The sequence below is a fragment of the Nannospalax galili genome, unplaced genomic scaffold (genome assembly GCF_000622305.1).
Source record: "Nannospalax galili isolate Female #2095 unplaced genomic scaffold, S.galili_v1.0 scaffold751, whole genome shotgun sequence".
Taxonomy (NCBI): domain Eukaryota; kingdom Metazoa; phylum Chordata; class Mammalia; order Rodentia; family Spalacidae; genus Nannospalax; species Nannospalax galili.
In genome coordinates, this window is record NW_008331125.1 from 1,137,129 (window position 1) to 1,155,066 (window position 17,938).

Genomic DNA, 17,938 nt, shown 5'->3' on the forward strand with positions numbered 1-17,938 from the left:
GCATGGGAGGTCCTTCCATCTTCTGATGTCTTCCTCAATTTCCTTCTTTAAAGATTTAAAATTTTCATTGTAGAGTTCTTTAATGTCTTTGCTCAGGTTTATGCTGAGATATTTTATTTTATTTTTTGCAGCTATTGTGAAGGGGAGTGTTTCCATGTGCTCTTTCTCTGATTGCTTGTTATTGGTATGTAGAAAGGCTACAGACTTTTGTAGGTTAATTTTGTAACCTGCCACTTTACTGAATGTGTTAATAATTTATAGGCGTTTTCTGGTGGAATTTTTGGCATCCCTTAGATATAATATCATATCATATGCAAAAGGGATAATTTGATCTCTTCTTTTCCATTTATTACTCCCTTAATTTCCTGCTCTTGTCTTATTGCTCCTGCAAGAGTCAAGCACTATGTTAAAGAGAAGTGGAGATAGTGAACAGCCTTGTCTGGTTCCTGATTTCAATGGGAATGCTTCCAGTTTTTCTCCATTTAGAATGATGTTGGCTGTGGGTTTGTTATATATGGCTTTAATTATGTTGAGGTATGTTCCCTCCATTCCAATTCTCTCTAGGACTTTGAACATAAATGCATGTTGAATTTTGTCAAAGGCCTTCTCTGCATCTATGAGATGACCATGTGGTTCTTGCCTTTGAGCCCATTTACATGATTTATGACGTTTATTGACTTATGTTTATTGAACCATCCCTTCATTTCTGGGATAAAGCCGACTTGATCATGGTGGATCATCTTTTTGATGTGTGTCTGTATGCGGTTTGCAAGTATCTTGTTGAGAATTTTTTGCATCTATGTTCATTAAGGAGATGGGTCTATAGTTTTCTTTTTTGGTTGTATCTTTACCTGGCTTTGGTATTAGAGTGATGCTGGCATCATAGAAGGAATTTGGAAGTTCTCCCTCCATTTCTATCTTTTTGAATAAATTAAGCAGTACTGGATGTAGATCTTCTTTAAATGTCTGGTAGAATTCTGCTGTAAATCCATCTGGTCCTGGGCTTTTTTTAGCCCAGAGTGTTTCGTATTACTGTTTCAATTTCTTTTTGTGTTACAGGTCTGTTTTAAGCTGTCAATCTCTTCTTTGTTTAGTTTTGGTGGTTACCATGCCTTTAGATATCCATCCATTTCTTTTAGGTTTTCAAATTTAGCAGCATATAGGTTTTTAAAATATTCTCTTATAATGTTCTGCATCTTTCTGGTCCATCTAAGCTTCTGGTTCTCTCTTTTGATTTTATATTTTTCTTTCTTTTGGTTAACTGGGCTAGCAGTCTGTCAATCTTGTTTATCTTTTCAAAGAAACAGCTCTTGGAATTGTTGATTCTTTGTATTGTTTTCTTTGTTTCAATTTCATTAATTTCTGCCCTGATTTTTGTTATTTCTTCTTGTCTGCTGGGTTTGGGTTTCATTAGCTGTTGCTTTTCAAGTGTGTTGAGTTGCAATGTTAAGTCATTTATTTGTGTTCTTTTCGATTTTTTGATGTAGGCACTTAGAGCTATAAACTTCCCTCTAAGGACTACTTTCAGGGTGTCCAGAGGTTTTGCTGTGTTGTATTGTCCTTTTCATTTAGTTCCAGGAATACTTTTCTTTCTTTCTTAATTTCTCCTTTGACCGTTCGTCATTTAGAAGTGTGTTGTTTAATCTCCATGTGTTCATGTGGTGATTTTGGCTTCTCGGGTGTTGATTGTAAGCTTTATTGCCTTGTGGTCTGATAGAATGCATGGAATTATTTCAATCTTTTTGTGTTTGCAGAGATTTGTTTTTTGCCCCAGTAATAACTTTTTTGTCTGTGTGTATCTCATACACAACATTTTAATCACTGTTATGCCCCCTTCCACACTGACACCCTCCCTTAGTTCCCCCACTGGATTCTGTCATTTATGTTAAGGCCTATCAAGTCGTTAGTATCCCCTTATGTCCTTCAGTGCAAGCTCATCCACTGGGGGCTAGTCAGCTTATCTAGAGTCACTCCCTTAAAGAAGATTAGCTTTTCCTCACCCAACAGTAATCAGCTGCTCAATAGTTCTTTGGCTAACACTGGGGTCTGCAGCCGATTTCCACAGTTCTATGCTGGTTTTTTTTCTGCTTGTGTTTTGCAGAGATCTTGTGCATGCTGACACCATTGCTGTAAGTTCATATGTAATATGAGGAGCCTGTAATACTCTATATCCATGTGGTCATGCACCTCCTGCATGGATGTTTCTGCCCCTGGTTCCTGAGCCCTGAGTGGGTGAAGTTTAATATGGGAGTCCTGGCCAAGGACTCTGCAGACTTTTTATTTCCTATGCTTTGGGCATTTGTGCCCTTTGTGTTCACTGTCCTCCACTGCATGAAGGAAGTTTGTTGATGAGTGTTGAAAGATGCATTACTAGTCTCTCTACCACTTCTTCCACTATGTTCCACAAGCCTTAGCTGTAGAGGTTCCATTGTAGATGTGTACACTTAGGGTTGGGCATCTCACAGACCTTAATCTCTGTGTGTGACCAGTTGTGGAACTTTGTAAAATTCTCTATCTATTGCAAAAGAAGCTTCTTTGATGCATGGTGACTGGCATACTTGTCTGTAAATATAAGGATCCATATTTTGAACATACTAAGAAATTACATTTATGTAGGGATGTGACAGCCTTGGAGTTTTCTCTTAAGACCTATGACCTCTCTAGCCATGTGTATCTGGCTATATTTACAGTATCACACATGAGTTCCTTCCCACTGAGTAAACTTTATGTCCAATTAGGTAGCTGTTAATAACCCCAAGAGAAAAATGCTACTACTGCCCCAATATAGTTTGCTGTACTGGTCATTGTTTTTGTTATTAGACTTTTAAGCTGGGGTTGGACCATCCATCGATGTTCTCCAAAACCATGAGAGCTAATTTTCAGGGAGATTAGTATACACAATGAATATATATACATATACAGAAGTCAGAACTGTTTTCCTATAAACAAGCATGAACACCTAGAATTCGAAAAATTAACATTGGCACCAACCCCGAAAATTAAATACTGAAGTATAAATCTCATAAAATACATAGATATACATGTGTGCATCCACATGTAAATTAGCCTATGTAGTAAGTCTTTCAGTGACTTAGATATTTCACTTAGCAGTATCCTCTCAAATCATCTGTTTTCTGAGATCACAGAATTTCATTCCTTTTAAAGGCTGCATAATAGTCCATTGTGTATATATATACCGTTTTTAAAAACTCAGTTCATCCACTGATGAACACATGGTTTGATTCCATGTTTTTGCATTGTGATTAATGTTGCTTTGAACAGGGAGAACAGATATCCCTTCAACGTATTTATTTGAATTTCTGATAGATATGAGGATATGTTTAACCTAGTATCTTTCTCCCTTCCTACCATAAGAGCAGAAATGTTTGTTTTTTTGTCTGTTGTATGTTTAATGTCAAGAAAAGTGCCTGGCACACAGGAGCCGCTCTTCATATTTCAGTATGCTAATGATGGTGTGAGTTAGTCACTTTTCTTGTGGCTGTGACCAAATACGTGACAAGAAGCAACATAAGGGAGAAATGGTTTATTTTGGCTCATTGTTTGAGGGGACACAGTCCATTGCAGTAGGGAAGGGATGGTGATGGACAGCTCGATGGCAACAGGAATGAGAAGTGACAAAGTGGCTTGTTTGTGCCCATGTAGATTAGGAAGTAGTGAAGGCAAAGGCAGCACTGTGCCCTCTTATTCCACCAGGCCCCAGCACATGGGGTGATGCATTCATAGTTAAGCTGGGTCTTCCCCCCTTAGTTGAGCATTTCGAGAAACAGCCTTATAGACATATCCAGAGGCATGTCTAACCATCTGCTAGATGATTTCAAATCCACTCAAGAACAAAGATTAACCATCACAGCACCAATTTGCATGATACTTATTAATTTTAAGGTTACAAGACTACCTAAACTTGTTTCATAAATCCTATGGTCTTTGTATGTAGGTCCAATATTTATGTATTAAGAAATGGGGGTTATTTGTATGGCATATATCTTCATTGTCTTCTAAATGAGGGTACCCCTGTTTATAACCAGTGAAGTTGTGATGTCTGTAGCAAACCAACAGACTTTATCAATATTTACTCTTAACATTTAAAAAAAATATATACTTTATTTTTTAAAGCTGTTTTGGTTCATAGCAAGACTGAGGAGTATGTTTCCCATACCCCTTTTTTCCCTGCACATTCATAACTTCTCCCAGTATCAGCATCACCAATTCGAGTGGATTATTTTTATAGCTGGTGAACTTACACTGATACATTATTACCACCATAGTGATAGTTTATGTTAGGGTTTACTCTTGTGTTATATATTCTGTTAAATTGGACAGATTCATAATGACATGCATCTACCTTTAGAGTACATGAAAATAATTATCTCTGCACTGAAAAATATGTGCTGTACCTATTCACCCCCCAACTCACAATAACTCGGATCCTTTTCTCCCGTAGTTTTGGCTTTTCTAAGTGTCACACATACAGCATGTAGCTCTTCCAGTTTGGCTTCTAGATTCACTTAGTAATATGCATTTGAAGTGCATTTATGTCTTTCAGTATCTTCATTGTTATTTTTTTCATGTAATAACATTATCTAGGTGTACCATACTTTATCCACTCACCTGTGGAAGGGCAGTTATGAGAAAGTTTTACAAATAGCTGTGTGTCGGTGTTTATACACAACATCTCAACTCCTTTGGGTAAATACCGCAGAGTATGACTGTAGATCATATGCTAATAACTGTTTAGTCTTATAAAAGAAACTGTAAAACTGCCTTCCAAAGTGATAACTTGCATTCCCATCAGCAGTGAATGAGACTTTCTGTTGTTTTATGTTCTTATTGGCATTTGGTGGTGTTAGTGTTCTGGTATTTGGCCATTCTAACAGATCTGTGAGTAGTGTTCTGATTCACATCTGCATGATGCATCCTTTCTGTAGATACCTTTCCATATGATTTCATGTGCTAACTTGCCATGTTAAAGTATTTGGCTCTTTCTATTCAGATTATATTCTTATTGTCTGGATTTAAGAGTTCTTATATTATATTTTATTGATTGATTTTTTGTGGATTTCATATATCTCTATCATACATGGACCTCTTCCCCTATCTGCACCTTCCCATACTTTGGATGGCAGTCCTTGGTCAGATATGTCTTTTGTGTATTTTTCTCCAGTCTTTGGCTTGTCTTTTCATTCTCTTGTCAATGTCTTTTTCAGATCAGAAATGTTTAATTTTAATGAAATGAAGTTTGTCAATTCTTATTGGTGCAATTAGAGTTATATCTGATATATCCTTGCCCAAATCATGGTCATTTAGATTTTTCCCTTTGTTATTTTGTAGGGGTTTTGTGTACACTCTGTTTCATATTTAATTTGTGGTGCATTTTTGGTTAATTGGTGTGAAGGGTCTATTTCTAGATTCTTTTTGTGTGGGTGTGCAGTTGTTTTACCACCATGTGTTGGGAAGATGATCTTTCCTCCACTGGATAGATTGTCTTTACTCCTTTTTTTAAAGATCAGTCTACTATACTTATATGAATAATTTTGAGAGATATCTATTCTCTTTCATTGATCTATTTGCCTATTCTTTTATCAAATCTTTTTCACTCTGTCTTGAGCACTGTGCATTTTACTCGGTCTTGAATTTATGTAATGTCAGACCTCTGACTTTTTTTCTTTTTCTTTAGTATTTTGTTGGCTACTTGGCTCTCCATATAAACTTTAAAATCAGTTTGTTTATATCCACAAAATGGCTTTCTTGTCATTGAAATCTTGGTTAGGAGTGTGTTGAATCTATACATTGAATCAATTTGGGAAGAACTAGCATTTGCAATGTAAACCTGTGACATATCTCCATTTATCATCTAGTTATTTGATTTCTTTCATGAGAGTTTTGTATTTTCCTCATATGGGAACACACACACATATGTAGTTCTATATAGTTCTTTTATCTATCTATCTATCTATCTATCTATCTATCTATCTATCTATCTATCTATCTATCTATCTATCTATCATCTATCTATCTATCTATCTATCTATCTATCTATCTATCTATCTATCTATCTATCTATCATCTATCTATCTAGTTTGTTGATTTCTTCGAGTTTTGTATTTCCCTCATATACACACACATGTATATCTATGTATTTTATGAGATTTATACTCAGGTATTTAATTTGGGAGGTTAGTGCCAATGTTAATTTTTCAGATTCTAGGTGTTCATGCTGGTTTATAGCAAAACAGTTCTGACTTCTGTATATATTCACTGTGTATACTATAACCTTGTTTTAATAACTTACTAATTCTTCTATTGTAACCTCATAAGATTTGTGAACATCAAGTGTTATTGTAGGGAAGGATAGGTGGCTACTTAATTAGTACAGGTGGAACATTTCATACCCAAAATGTTTGCACCAGCAGTGATTTGGATTTCAGACTTTAAAAAAAATTTAAAAAATGATTTGCAGGTTAATAATAAAATCTTGGAAATGGGACTGAAGTCTAAACATAGAAATCAGTCACATGTCATGTATACTCTATAGAATAGACTAAAAGTAATTTCACAGAAATTCAGGTATGAAATTACCCATGTGTGGTATCTGTTAGTGCTTTAAAAAATTCAGATTTTGGAACATTTTGGATTTTCAGATTTAGAATGCACAGTCTGTACCTGCTCATTACCTGTGAGGGTGCCACCAATAAGGTTTCCTCAGAAATGATTTGGGAAGAGGTTGTCACTGATAAAAGTTTTAAGTAATTATAAAAATCCCTAAAAGTATAAAACGCAAATAAAAATGATTGTAATCTGTGATTTTTTTTTTAAAGGACAGGTAAGTTGCCATCATCTGGTAACACATTTCTATAGAGGATATAAGCCAGGTCATATGTATTTTTTCTACTGAGTAGTCAGTTTAATATATCATGGTAATTAATAAAAATTCCATATAAATATTTTACTATATATTTTTTTCTTTTTAGACAGGGTCTTCCTGTTGCCCCCAGCTGGCCTGGAACTCACTATGTAGACCAGGCTGGTCTTGATTTCACAGAGATCCACTTGCCTCTGCCTCCCAAGTACTGGGATTAAAGGCATGTGCCACCACATTTGGCAATTTTACTATATTCTTAAAGTAACTCTCTGCGTATAAATCTGCTGCTTTAAAATATCAAGCAATGAAATATAAATCAATGGAAAATTATTAGTCTTGAATTTTCACTTATAAATGGGTCCACCACAGGATTAATTTTGGTAGTAATTATAGTAGCGACACAAATAATTGATTTTGGTTTTCTTTCTACATGCTAAGGAAGTGCTGTACCACCACGGAGCTATATCCCTAGCTCGCTTTTTGCTTTTTGAAACAAGATACCACTAAATTGCCCAAACTAGTCATAAACTTACTTTGTAACACAGGCAGGCCTTGAACTTGTGATCCCCCCTGCTTCAGCCTCCCAAGTAGTTGGGACTGCAGGCCTGTACCACCAAGCCTGGCTTTTATTTTTTATAATTACTACTTATTTATCCTTATAATAAACAACTATTTCAGAACATACAGTAGAGCTAAATCAGGACTTTTCTTTTATCCTTTCATAGCATATTTGAATTTTTAAAAATTTCAGTTGGGAATAAAGACATGCTTTTTTATGTCAGTGTATTCATATCTGTGGGAGACAGGCTTGAACCTAGGGTGAAAGTCTTATTGACAGCCATACAGCAGACCCCAGGCAACTGAAATGCCTTGAGACATTTGCTCCCATTGGCAGATCATGAGACTGATGCCTAGAGCTCACCACTCCCTAATCACCACCCTGTAGATCCCAAATTGCAACACTAGACAACCTGGGTCACGTGATTCCCAGGAAACCAGGCCCTATAAGGAAACCAGAACCTAAGGAACCTGAAACCCATTATGCTTTTTAGGTGCCTGACTCCCGATGTCATGATAGGACACAGCCCTGCCAAAGATCTGAGTTGTAACTTCTTGATTGGACTCCTACCCCTATATAAAGGTTGTGCTCTTCTACAATAAACCGGATCGGCGTCAAGGAACCTGGTCTCCTGTGTCTGAATACGGCTCCACTGACAGAGTCTCCTCACCAGCCCTGGGGTCCAGGACGTCAGAAGTATCTGAGGTAGCACTGCAACGAGCAGAAGTGTGGCTCCAGCACGGGGTGAGAAGAAGAGCTGCCTCAGCACGACCACAGCTTGCGGCCGCCACGAGGAGTGAAGGGCAGCGCCCATGCGATCAGGGGCAGCGCCCAGAAGGTGTCGCCCGTCTGATTGCTGGCGGCGCCCATGCAATCGGAGGCGGCACCCAGGAGGCAGTGCCCGTGTGCTCTCGAGGTGCCCATGCGATCAGCACCATGTGAATGGAGAGCGGCCGCAGGCGGCGCCCGTGTGAGCAGAGGAGCGGCGCCGGGAGACAGCACCCAGCAACGGAAGAGTGGAGGGGCTGCGGCAGCTGGCGGTGGCCGCATATATCCACTAAAATAGTTTTGAGGTTAACACATCAAGCAGTCATTAATCATGTCATTGCATTCCCCACATTGTAAAGCTTCTTTCCTATCCTTCATAAGAATTTCCCTGGGATTTCAAAGCTATCTGGACTTCAAAGAGCCATTATATATAGCAAAGGCTTTTAAAAATCTCAGTATTTGTAAATAGATATTGGGATACTTAAATGTAGTATGTGATAAGAATGCATGTTGTTAACACAAAGTCTTGCAAGTACTGGAAACTGCCATGTGGAGAACTATCATCAATGTGAACCTGGAAGGACATTCTTATGTTTGAAACTTACACCTTTCTGCTTTTTATTTTAGAAAACCATGAGTTTGATTTTGGTGTGGATATTTTGGAAGAATATATGAAACAAATGCACTTTACATGGTTTCTCAGTAAAGTCCACAACAAATTTACTTCAGAACCTCTTGGACATGGTGCAGTAAAGAAAACAGTTAATTGGAACAATATAAAAATTGGCTTAATGGGATTAGTTGAAGAAGACTGGCTTGATACTCTGGCTACAGTCAGTAAGTCAAATGTAAGCTATAAAGATTATGTTGAAGTTGTGAATGAAATAGCAGTAGAACTCAAGGAAGAAGGAGCAGATCTTGTTATTGCAACGACTCATATGAAATGGGGAAATGACACAAGCCTTGTCCAATGAGTAGAAGGGGTCAATTTGACTCTAGGAGGCTATGACCATGAATATGGAATCAGGAAGGTGAATGAGACTTGGATTGTCAAAAGTGGATCTGATTTTAAAAATCTGATGAAAATAAATATAAGGCTATTTGATACTTCTTTCCAATATGTATTTGAAAAAGTGGATGTTTTGAGTTATTTGGAAGAAGATTCATATATCAAAGCAATAGTAAGAGATTTTACTCAAAACATACAGGTGACTTTTTCATATATTATTTAGAAAAGTGTGCACTGATCACCTGAACATTTTCAGATAGCACTAAGGCATGATACCATGTCATCTTCAAGCACAGTAAATTAATGATACTTTTTTAAAATTATAATTTGATTCTCACATTTCCTTCATATGTTTGGCTTTATAAATAACAGGAATTTGGGGGCTGCAGAGATGGCTTAGTGGTTAAGAGCACTGGCTGCTCTCAGAGAAGACTCCAACACCCACATGATAACTAACAACCTTTGGTAACTCCAGTTCCAGTGGATCTGATGCTCCCTTCTGGGCTCTGTGGGCACTGCACTTAGAGACATGCAGGCAAAACAATCATACACATATAATATAAATAAATAAATAGATAAATAAGTAAATTATTTTTAAAAACCTGAAATTTAGACTCACTGTAATAGTTTGGTTTATTTGAACTGGTTTTATGAAAGTGTTTTTCTATACTCATTCTTCAAGAATTTACATCTCTAATAAAGAGATTACCATTTAAAGTTATGAAATATGATGTCCATACAAAAGTTCGGGTGAATTTCTTGTCTGTTTGTAATGAAAATACACCCTTTCCTTCCTTTTTTTCTACTTAAGGATCTCAAACATTTGATGGTTTGTAATCAGACCACTTTAAAATTTTTCTGTGTATTTGAAGCCTTAGGGCTTGCCTTTTTACTAGGGTCCCAAACACATTGGACAAAGAGGAATTCTGCATGCATGCAGAATGTGTGTGTGTGTGTGTGTGTGTGTGTGTGTGTGTGTGTGTTACATTTGTGAGAACTAATGTGAATATAAGCCATGTTCTATTTACATTGATACATGTATTGTTTAATACAATCTTTGACACCTGAATTCCCCTGAATTAGTTCTATGGGAATGTGGCTTTCTGTTCTGATTTAGATTTAATGTTGGATCAGCATGGTTGGATCACAAATATTACATGTTTTAACAGATTTCTAGCTCTAAAAGGCTTGGATAGGGACTTAAATTATATGATAACCTGACTTCTCAAAAAGTTCTGAAAAATAAATGGTTGTTGGAATGCTTGGTGTTTTGTTTCCTTTTAGTATTGTGATATGGAAAGGAGGAGTTTCAAAAGTTATTTGATTTCAACTTGGAGATAAAAAAATGATCAAGGAAAAAATTAATAAAAATTAATGGAACACAAGGAATGTTGATTTTAGATAACGTTTTTTTCTTGTTTTAGTATATGTTGGAAGAAGTTCTCTGCCCAACTGATATGGAATTAGATGGCCATGAAATTACTGTAAGAAGATCTGAGAGCAATTTGTTAACTAATGCAATGTTAGAGTCCACTCATGTTGATGTAGCATTGCTTAATTCAGGTGACTTTATTATTTGTTAGAAAGAAACATAGATGACTAAAATCAGACTTTCAGAGTTTACAGTAATAGTAGGCTGTTTTAAGATATGCAAATTAACTTCAGGAGATCAGCTACTCATTTCCAGTTGTTCTTAGGGATGGTAATTGGAATCAGATACTGTAATTCAGTTTATTTGCATTTAAAGCATCAAGGATTTTTGACATGTCAATGACATTTTGAATGAAGACATCGCCTTGTCATTCATGTGTTTTAAACTTGTGATGTTAAGCCTTGACTACAGGAAAGCAATAGATGAGTCTTTGACTTCAAGTTCCTGCTCTTTAACCAAACTTTTCCTTTTGAATTATATAATAAGAAGAAACTGAAAGAGAACTCTTACTGTGTAAAAGGGAAACTTGCTCTTTACTGAGCCGTTTTGTGTACTGATAGCCTGAAGTTGATCTATTCAGGATTTGTGAGGTACAGAGAATCTCTATAGAAAGTTAAAAATAATAATTTTTGAGAACAACTTTGATGTAAATGTTGTAATCAAGAGCATTGAATAGGACTCAGCATATATGGCAGAGTGCATAGGGTTTGGTGGGGGGAGAGGCATGCATGGGAGAGGGGGTCTGGATGTGAGTGGAAAATATTGTATGAAATTTTAAAAGCTCAATAAAAAAAGAGCATTAGATATTGTATAGCCACAGTGACTAGGTGCCTGATTATGTCAAAACTTTAGAATGTAGGGTTGGAGATGCAGCTGAGGGTGGAGCTCTTTTGCCAAGTGTGCACGAGGCCTAGCATCCCCTTTCTACTCTCCCCAAATTTACAGTGCAACATTTAACATCCTAAACACAAATTCCTCATAACTCCATTTTCTTGGGAGATACAAGTGATTTTAATCTTACATATGGATAACAGAGTAATCTATGGAAACATTACTAAGAGTGAAATTTGTTAAACTTAAGAGTTACATAGTTAACAGTTCTTTGGAATTGCTACCTGTGGAGATCTTAAAAAAAATATGACATTTTCTATAGAATGTTTCATGCATGATCCTGTGCAGAAGTAGGAGAGACATACTGGCTTTCTGGTGGTCATAATCTCTTAATTATGAAGAACGTAATAGGGGTAGGAGAGACGGCTCACCAGTTAAGAGCACTGGCTGCTCTTGCAGAAGGCCCAGACTTGGTTCCCAGTATTTACATACTAGCTAATAACCATCTGTAACTCCAGTTGCAGGGGAATCTGACACTGTCTTCTGACCTACATGGACATTCTATGACATGGGTGCACTCACACCCATGCAGGCAATGCACTCATACACACAAAATAAAAATAATACAGAAAATATTAAAAAAGGACATAGTAATTAACATGAAATTAAATCTTCTAAAATGAATATGCTATATATAAGATTAAGATGCAAGTAAATGTGAGGAAGTGATTAGAAAGCTGGCTACGAACTTTTGTCAGTGGGATATAAAATTCTAGCATTTTAAATGTAACTGAATCATCAAGGTGATGTTTTACGAAAAAACTAAAACACAGCATTTTTCTTTTTAAATCACTGCAGGCACTCTGAGATCTGACGGAATACATCTACCAGGAAATTTCACTTTGCACGATCTTTTGGCTGTTCTTCCCATAGTGGACCCAGTTTTAGTTATCAGACAGGTGCTCACTTGAAAATGGGATTTACAAGTACCCTGCCCTAGATGGGAGGTATATACATCTATTTATATTAAATGATGTACTTAAAACTTTCTAATAGAACTGATAAAAATTTAATTTAAATATGATTTAAAATTTAAATTTATAAAGCTTTAAAATATTAATGTTAATATGTAAGGGTAATTGAAAAATCTCTAATTCTTATTTTGACTAAATAGTTTGAGATTGGCAAAATATTGCTATGTAAAAATTACACCTGTTATTAAAATATTATTTTTAGTTGTGCATGGGTATATTTGGGTAGGTTTTTGTTTGTTTATTTTGAGGCAGGGTCTCCCTGAAGCCCCAGCTAGCTTGGAATCCTCTATATAGACCAGGCTGGTGTCGATCTCACAGAGATCCACCTGCCTCTGCCTTCCAAGAGCTGGGATAAAAAATGTGCCCCACCACGCTTGGCTATTTGGGTAGGTTTTAGGTGAGTATGTGAGATACTTCTCTTTTGTCCTCTAATCTTAAACTAAATATATGAAAAGCCTGTGGGTAAATACTAAAACCTAGGTTGTGGTCATATACATAGTAACAAGAATTAGCAAGCTGAAAAAGGTATGAAACAAGTGTGTGGAGAGAGAAGTTATAAAAACATCATATGCTTTGATAAATTGTTATATCGTTTTGTTTAAAAAGCTGTATAGAAATATTCATATGATATGATTTGTCCATTTTTAGAGTTGTGTGATTATTGTTATAACCAATTTGAGAACACTTGCATCACCCTGTAAGGACCCTGTATCCATTGGCATCCTCTTTTCAATCCTCTCCAGCCCACCCAGCTCTACAGAAACCCTAATCTATTTTAGGTCTTTGTATGTTTATCTGTTCAGTGCATCTCACATAAATGGAATCCTGTCATGCAGTCTTTTTACTGGCTTCTTTCACATAGCATGTTTTCAAGGTTCATCCATGTGTCTGTGCTTACTTTCTTTTAATTGCTGAGTAACATTTCATTGTATGGATAATAACACCCATTCATCAGTTGAGGATATGTGGATTACTTCCATACTTTTGGGTATTATGAATAAAGCTGCTATGAAAATACGTGTACAAGTGTTTGGTTGGGCTCTCAGATCTATACTTAGGATTTAAAGTGGTAGGTTGTATAACTCTGACTTTTACTTTTTGAGAAACAAACAGACTTTGCCAAACGGACTGTACTATTCTAACATTCTCCCAACAGTGTACAGTATCCACATTTCAGTTTCTCCACTTCCCTACAATGCTTGTTATGTTACCTGTCCTTCATACTAGCTATCCTAGTAAATATGATGTGATATCTCCTTGTGATTTTATTTGTATTTCCCTGTTGTTGGGGTAAAGCATCTTTTTCATGTGCTTATTGACTGTATATTTTCTTTTGAGAAATTATATCTTTTGCCCTTTTAAAAAAGGTTGCTCTTATAAAAAGTCTGAGTTATGCAGGAGTTCTTTCTGTCTCTTAGATGAGTCTCATGAGATTTATGATTGGCAAAGGTTTTCTTCCATGCTGTTTTTTTGTCGTGCTGTTGATGGTATTTGAAGCATGATAGTTTTTAACTTTTGAGAAATCCAATTTATTTACTTTTTCTTTTGTCGCTTGTACAAATATTATCATTTTGTGAAATTGGTATCTAATATGATATCTCAGAGATTTAAATCTGTTTATTCCAGGAGTTATTTTAGTTTTGCTTGATCTATTTTGAGTTAACTTTTGTGTATGATGTAAGATGGTGGTCAAACTTAATATTTTCCATGTGGATATGCAATTGCTTGAGATCATTTATTGACAAGACTGTTTTTCCCCAATTATATTGTTTTGGTACCCTTGTCACAGATTGTTTTACCATGAGCGTAAAGGTTATTTACAGCTGTTCATGTGTGTTCTGTTGACCTGTGTGTCTGTCCTTACAGGCAGCATCACACGAAGTTTTTAAACTTTCCAACTTTGTTCTTTCTTTCAGGATCATTTTGGCTCTTTTGGGCTCTTTGTATATCCAAAATGAATTTTAGAATCAGCTTCATAATTTCTACAAAAAAGGAAGGTAGAATTTTTATATGGATTGAGCTGAATATATCTATCTATCTGTCTGTCTATCTATCTATCTATCTATCTATCTATCTATCTATCTACCATCTCTCTATCATCTATATCATCAGTCATCCATTTATGTATCATGTAGGCATCTGACATCGATCTAACTTTCTATTTATCACCTCTATGACCTATACAGATTTGGGCAGTTTTGCCTTCTTAAAAGTTTTGAACTTTTCAACCCAACAACATGGAATATTTTGCCATACATTTAGTGTTTCTGGAACAACAAGTGGTGACAAAGATGTAGAGAAAAGGGAATCTTTATACACACTTATGGGTATAGAAATTAATATAGCCAATATAAGAAAAGAATATTGAGGTCCCAAAAACATGAGAAATAGAGCTATTCTATATTACAACAGTCCTATTACTGAATACATAGCCAAAGAAATGAATTCAGTATATTAAATGGATACCTGCATACCCATATTTACTACACTACTTAAAATAATGAAGAAATGAGATCAACTTAAATGTTTATCAAGGGATGAATGGATAAAGATGAATACCTGATGGAATACTATTGGCTATGCAAATGAAGGAAATCTTATCTTTTGTGAGAACATGGATGAACCTGGTGACTTATGCTAAATTAAATAAGACAGGTATAGGAAGACAAATGCCACATGATCTTACATGTGGAACTTAAAAAGGTTATTTTAGGCCTGGAGAGATGACTCGGCAGTTAAGAGCCCTGGCTATTCTTACAGAGGACCTGGGTTTGATTCCCAGCACCCACATAGTGGCTAACAACTATTTGTAACTCCAGTTCTAAGGGATCTGATGCCCTCTTCTGACCTCTACAGGCATTGCACAACATGGGTGCACTTACATACATGCAGCTAACACACTCATACAATAAAGATAATAAACAAAATATTTTAAAAGGTTATTTCATAGATTTATAGAGTAGAATGGAGATGTCCAGAGGCTGGCATACAGAGATATTAGTCAAAGCATATAAAATTACTATAGGAGAGTAATCTGCAGAGATGTACTCTACAGCAAGGTGATTATGGTTAATAATGATACATTGCATTCTTAGAAAATGATTAAGAGGATAGGAGTTCTCACCACAAAAGCAGTGACTGTGAAATAATGATAGGTTAGAGTTACTCTACAAAGTTACATATGCTTCAAACCTTCATGTAGTACATGATAAATAAATGCAATTTTATTTATTCATGTAAAATAATGGCTCTTAGTTCTATAAGGTTACAATAGCTTCTAGCCTTTGAACTTGAATTTACCCTAATTTAAGTTTTTCAGTCTCCAATATTATATGAACAAATTATATACATTTCTGTTTCTCTATAACATTCTCTTCTTGAAGAAAATAGAATGACCTCTTTTAAGGCTAAAGGTATTCCTGACTTTCCTCAGGGTTTACTCTTGAACACCTTTTTGTTTGTAGATCTCTAACTAGATTCAATTTAAAGCTGCCTTCAAAAGTTTAGGCAGAATGTATGATCCAGAAAGAAGAATGAAATACACCCTCAAAGAACTGTGGGTTCTTTTCAACTTATATAAACAGAATCCTAGGAACGTGTAAGTATGGCTATTCAGGGTAGGTGATCAGATATAGGTATATAAAGCTGAATCAGTATATACAGGCTCAGTAGTCAATGGTTCAGTCTTTCAGTTCAGAGTTAAGAAAGGCTTGTCCAGTTCGTTGGTTGGTTGGCTGGACTGAAAAGGTGACCTACATTAATTGAATTTGAAAAGCCTCATCATACTATAGAGTAAGGTATCCAAAGGTTTAATATTGCAATGCTAAGAGCAATTTACCATTAAACACTTGCTCTGTAATCCTCTAAGGAAATGCATTTCACAAGAATTATAAGTAATAAATACATTTCAGTACTGGAAAGCTCTGTGGTATCTTCTTTATAGGTCAGAAATTAGAGAGGAAACTGAACCACAATCCCTAAATTCAAATACAGGGATCCTGGGGTATAAGGGACCAAATAGTGGCACTTAGTTGTCAAATATACAGTGAGTATGTTTGCCGTAATAGATGGGCAAGTCAAAACACTATTCAGAATAGCTTGAGTTGCAAAGATTATGGTGAGGGTGAGAATGTACTAAGAATACAAATGATTCCCAGCCTACCTCATTCTCACATCATCTAAAAGCAGAGAACTAGGTCTAGGCTGCAGCCCTTTCAAAAGTAAGTTGGAATCAGTTTATAGTACCCCCATATAACAAATGAGGAAGACAAGGAAAGTGACCAAAGTCACATAGAGATTTAAAAGTGATGGCTTTAACATTCCTGTCAATTTCAAGAGCTCTGCTCTTTTCACTATATTCTGTTAGTACTGCCTGCCACTTACTGGATATTCACTGATGCTGCCATGATAGTTCTGCTAAAGAAGCAAGTAAGAGATCACCTGAATGCTGAAGGAGTGAGCTACCTTTACCTTGCTTATGGAACTTCCCATTGCTTAAATAAGTGAAACTTTTCTTAATACCTCCAGGACACTATTAAACACAGTGCTACATTTGATAGAACTTGCGTACTTTGCCAACTTTGACAAGTCTGTGGTTGCTGCTTAGAATGCTGTGGTTACTTTTGAACTCCATAAGGAAAAGAGCACCCTGTTTCACTCTCAGTGCCCCTCAGCTACAGGGAGAGAAAGAATGTAGTCTCAGATACCTGCCATCTTTTGATAAAGATGCAGGAAGCCATCCAGGTTTTAGAAGCTGTTCTTACTATTTTCAAGTAGAAAAAGAGAAATGTAGTTGAATGACTATAATTAACAACACAATGACACATTCCAAATTAGCTATAAGGTAGAATAGTAAATTGCTTTTCAGTACTATTCTCATATTGCTGAGAAATTAGGTAGCATGTTAATGTGACTAGCAAATTATCTAAGATACAGAAGTTTCATAAATGTTAGTGGCTGCTGTCTGTCACTCCATTTTCTTCCTAATGGTCTTGTTGGTAGGCAAGATGACATCTGTGAAGCAAGTAACAGATTTACTAGGTTTTCATAAGAGCAATCTTTGTTGTTTACAATGCTGTTATCGATGATAAAAATCTGCTAGTGGGAAGTTATTTAAATTCATCATTTACTTACTCATGTGAAGAAGTAAGGAAAACAGAAGAACTATGTCTTACAGTATTTAATAGACTGATGGTTACATCTATAAACAACAACAATAAACTGTGATACAACAACTATTTTTACAAATATTGAAAAAACAAGTCATACATATCTATAAAGAACTATGAAGTATTAATTCTTCTGACCCTCTTAAGAGGCATGAATGGAAGATACATACAATTATGGATACTTATTATTGTAATAACGTGGTCTAAAGACACTTCTTGATAATGTTTCTCCAAAGATCTATGTAAGAAGAAAGTAA

At 35.9% G+C, this 17,938-nt stretch overlaps 1 protein-coding gene across 1 annotated transcript in view; it reads left to right on the top strand.

Moving 5' to 3' along the window:
• Positions 1 to 14,478, top strand: part of LOC103724587 (trifunctional nucleotide phosphoesterase protein YfkN-like) — a 41,889-nt gene extending 27,411 nt beyond the window's left edge. Inside the window, 5 exon segments of the mRNA XM_017795223.1 lie at positions 8,835 to 9,415; positions 10,641 to 10,779; positions 12,338 to 12,440; positions 12,442 to 12,486; positions 14,430 to 14,478. Coding sequence (XP_017650712.1) covers positions 8,835 to 9,415; positions 10,641 to 10,779; positions 12,338 to 12,440; positions 12,442 to 12,486; positions 14,430 to 14,478 — 917 coding nt within the window.
• The last annotated feature ends 3,460 nt before the right edge of the window (positions 14,479 to 17,938 follow it).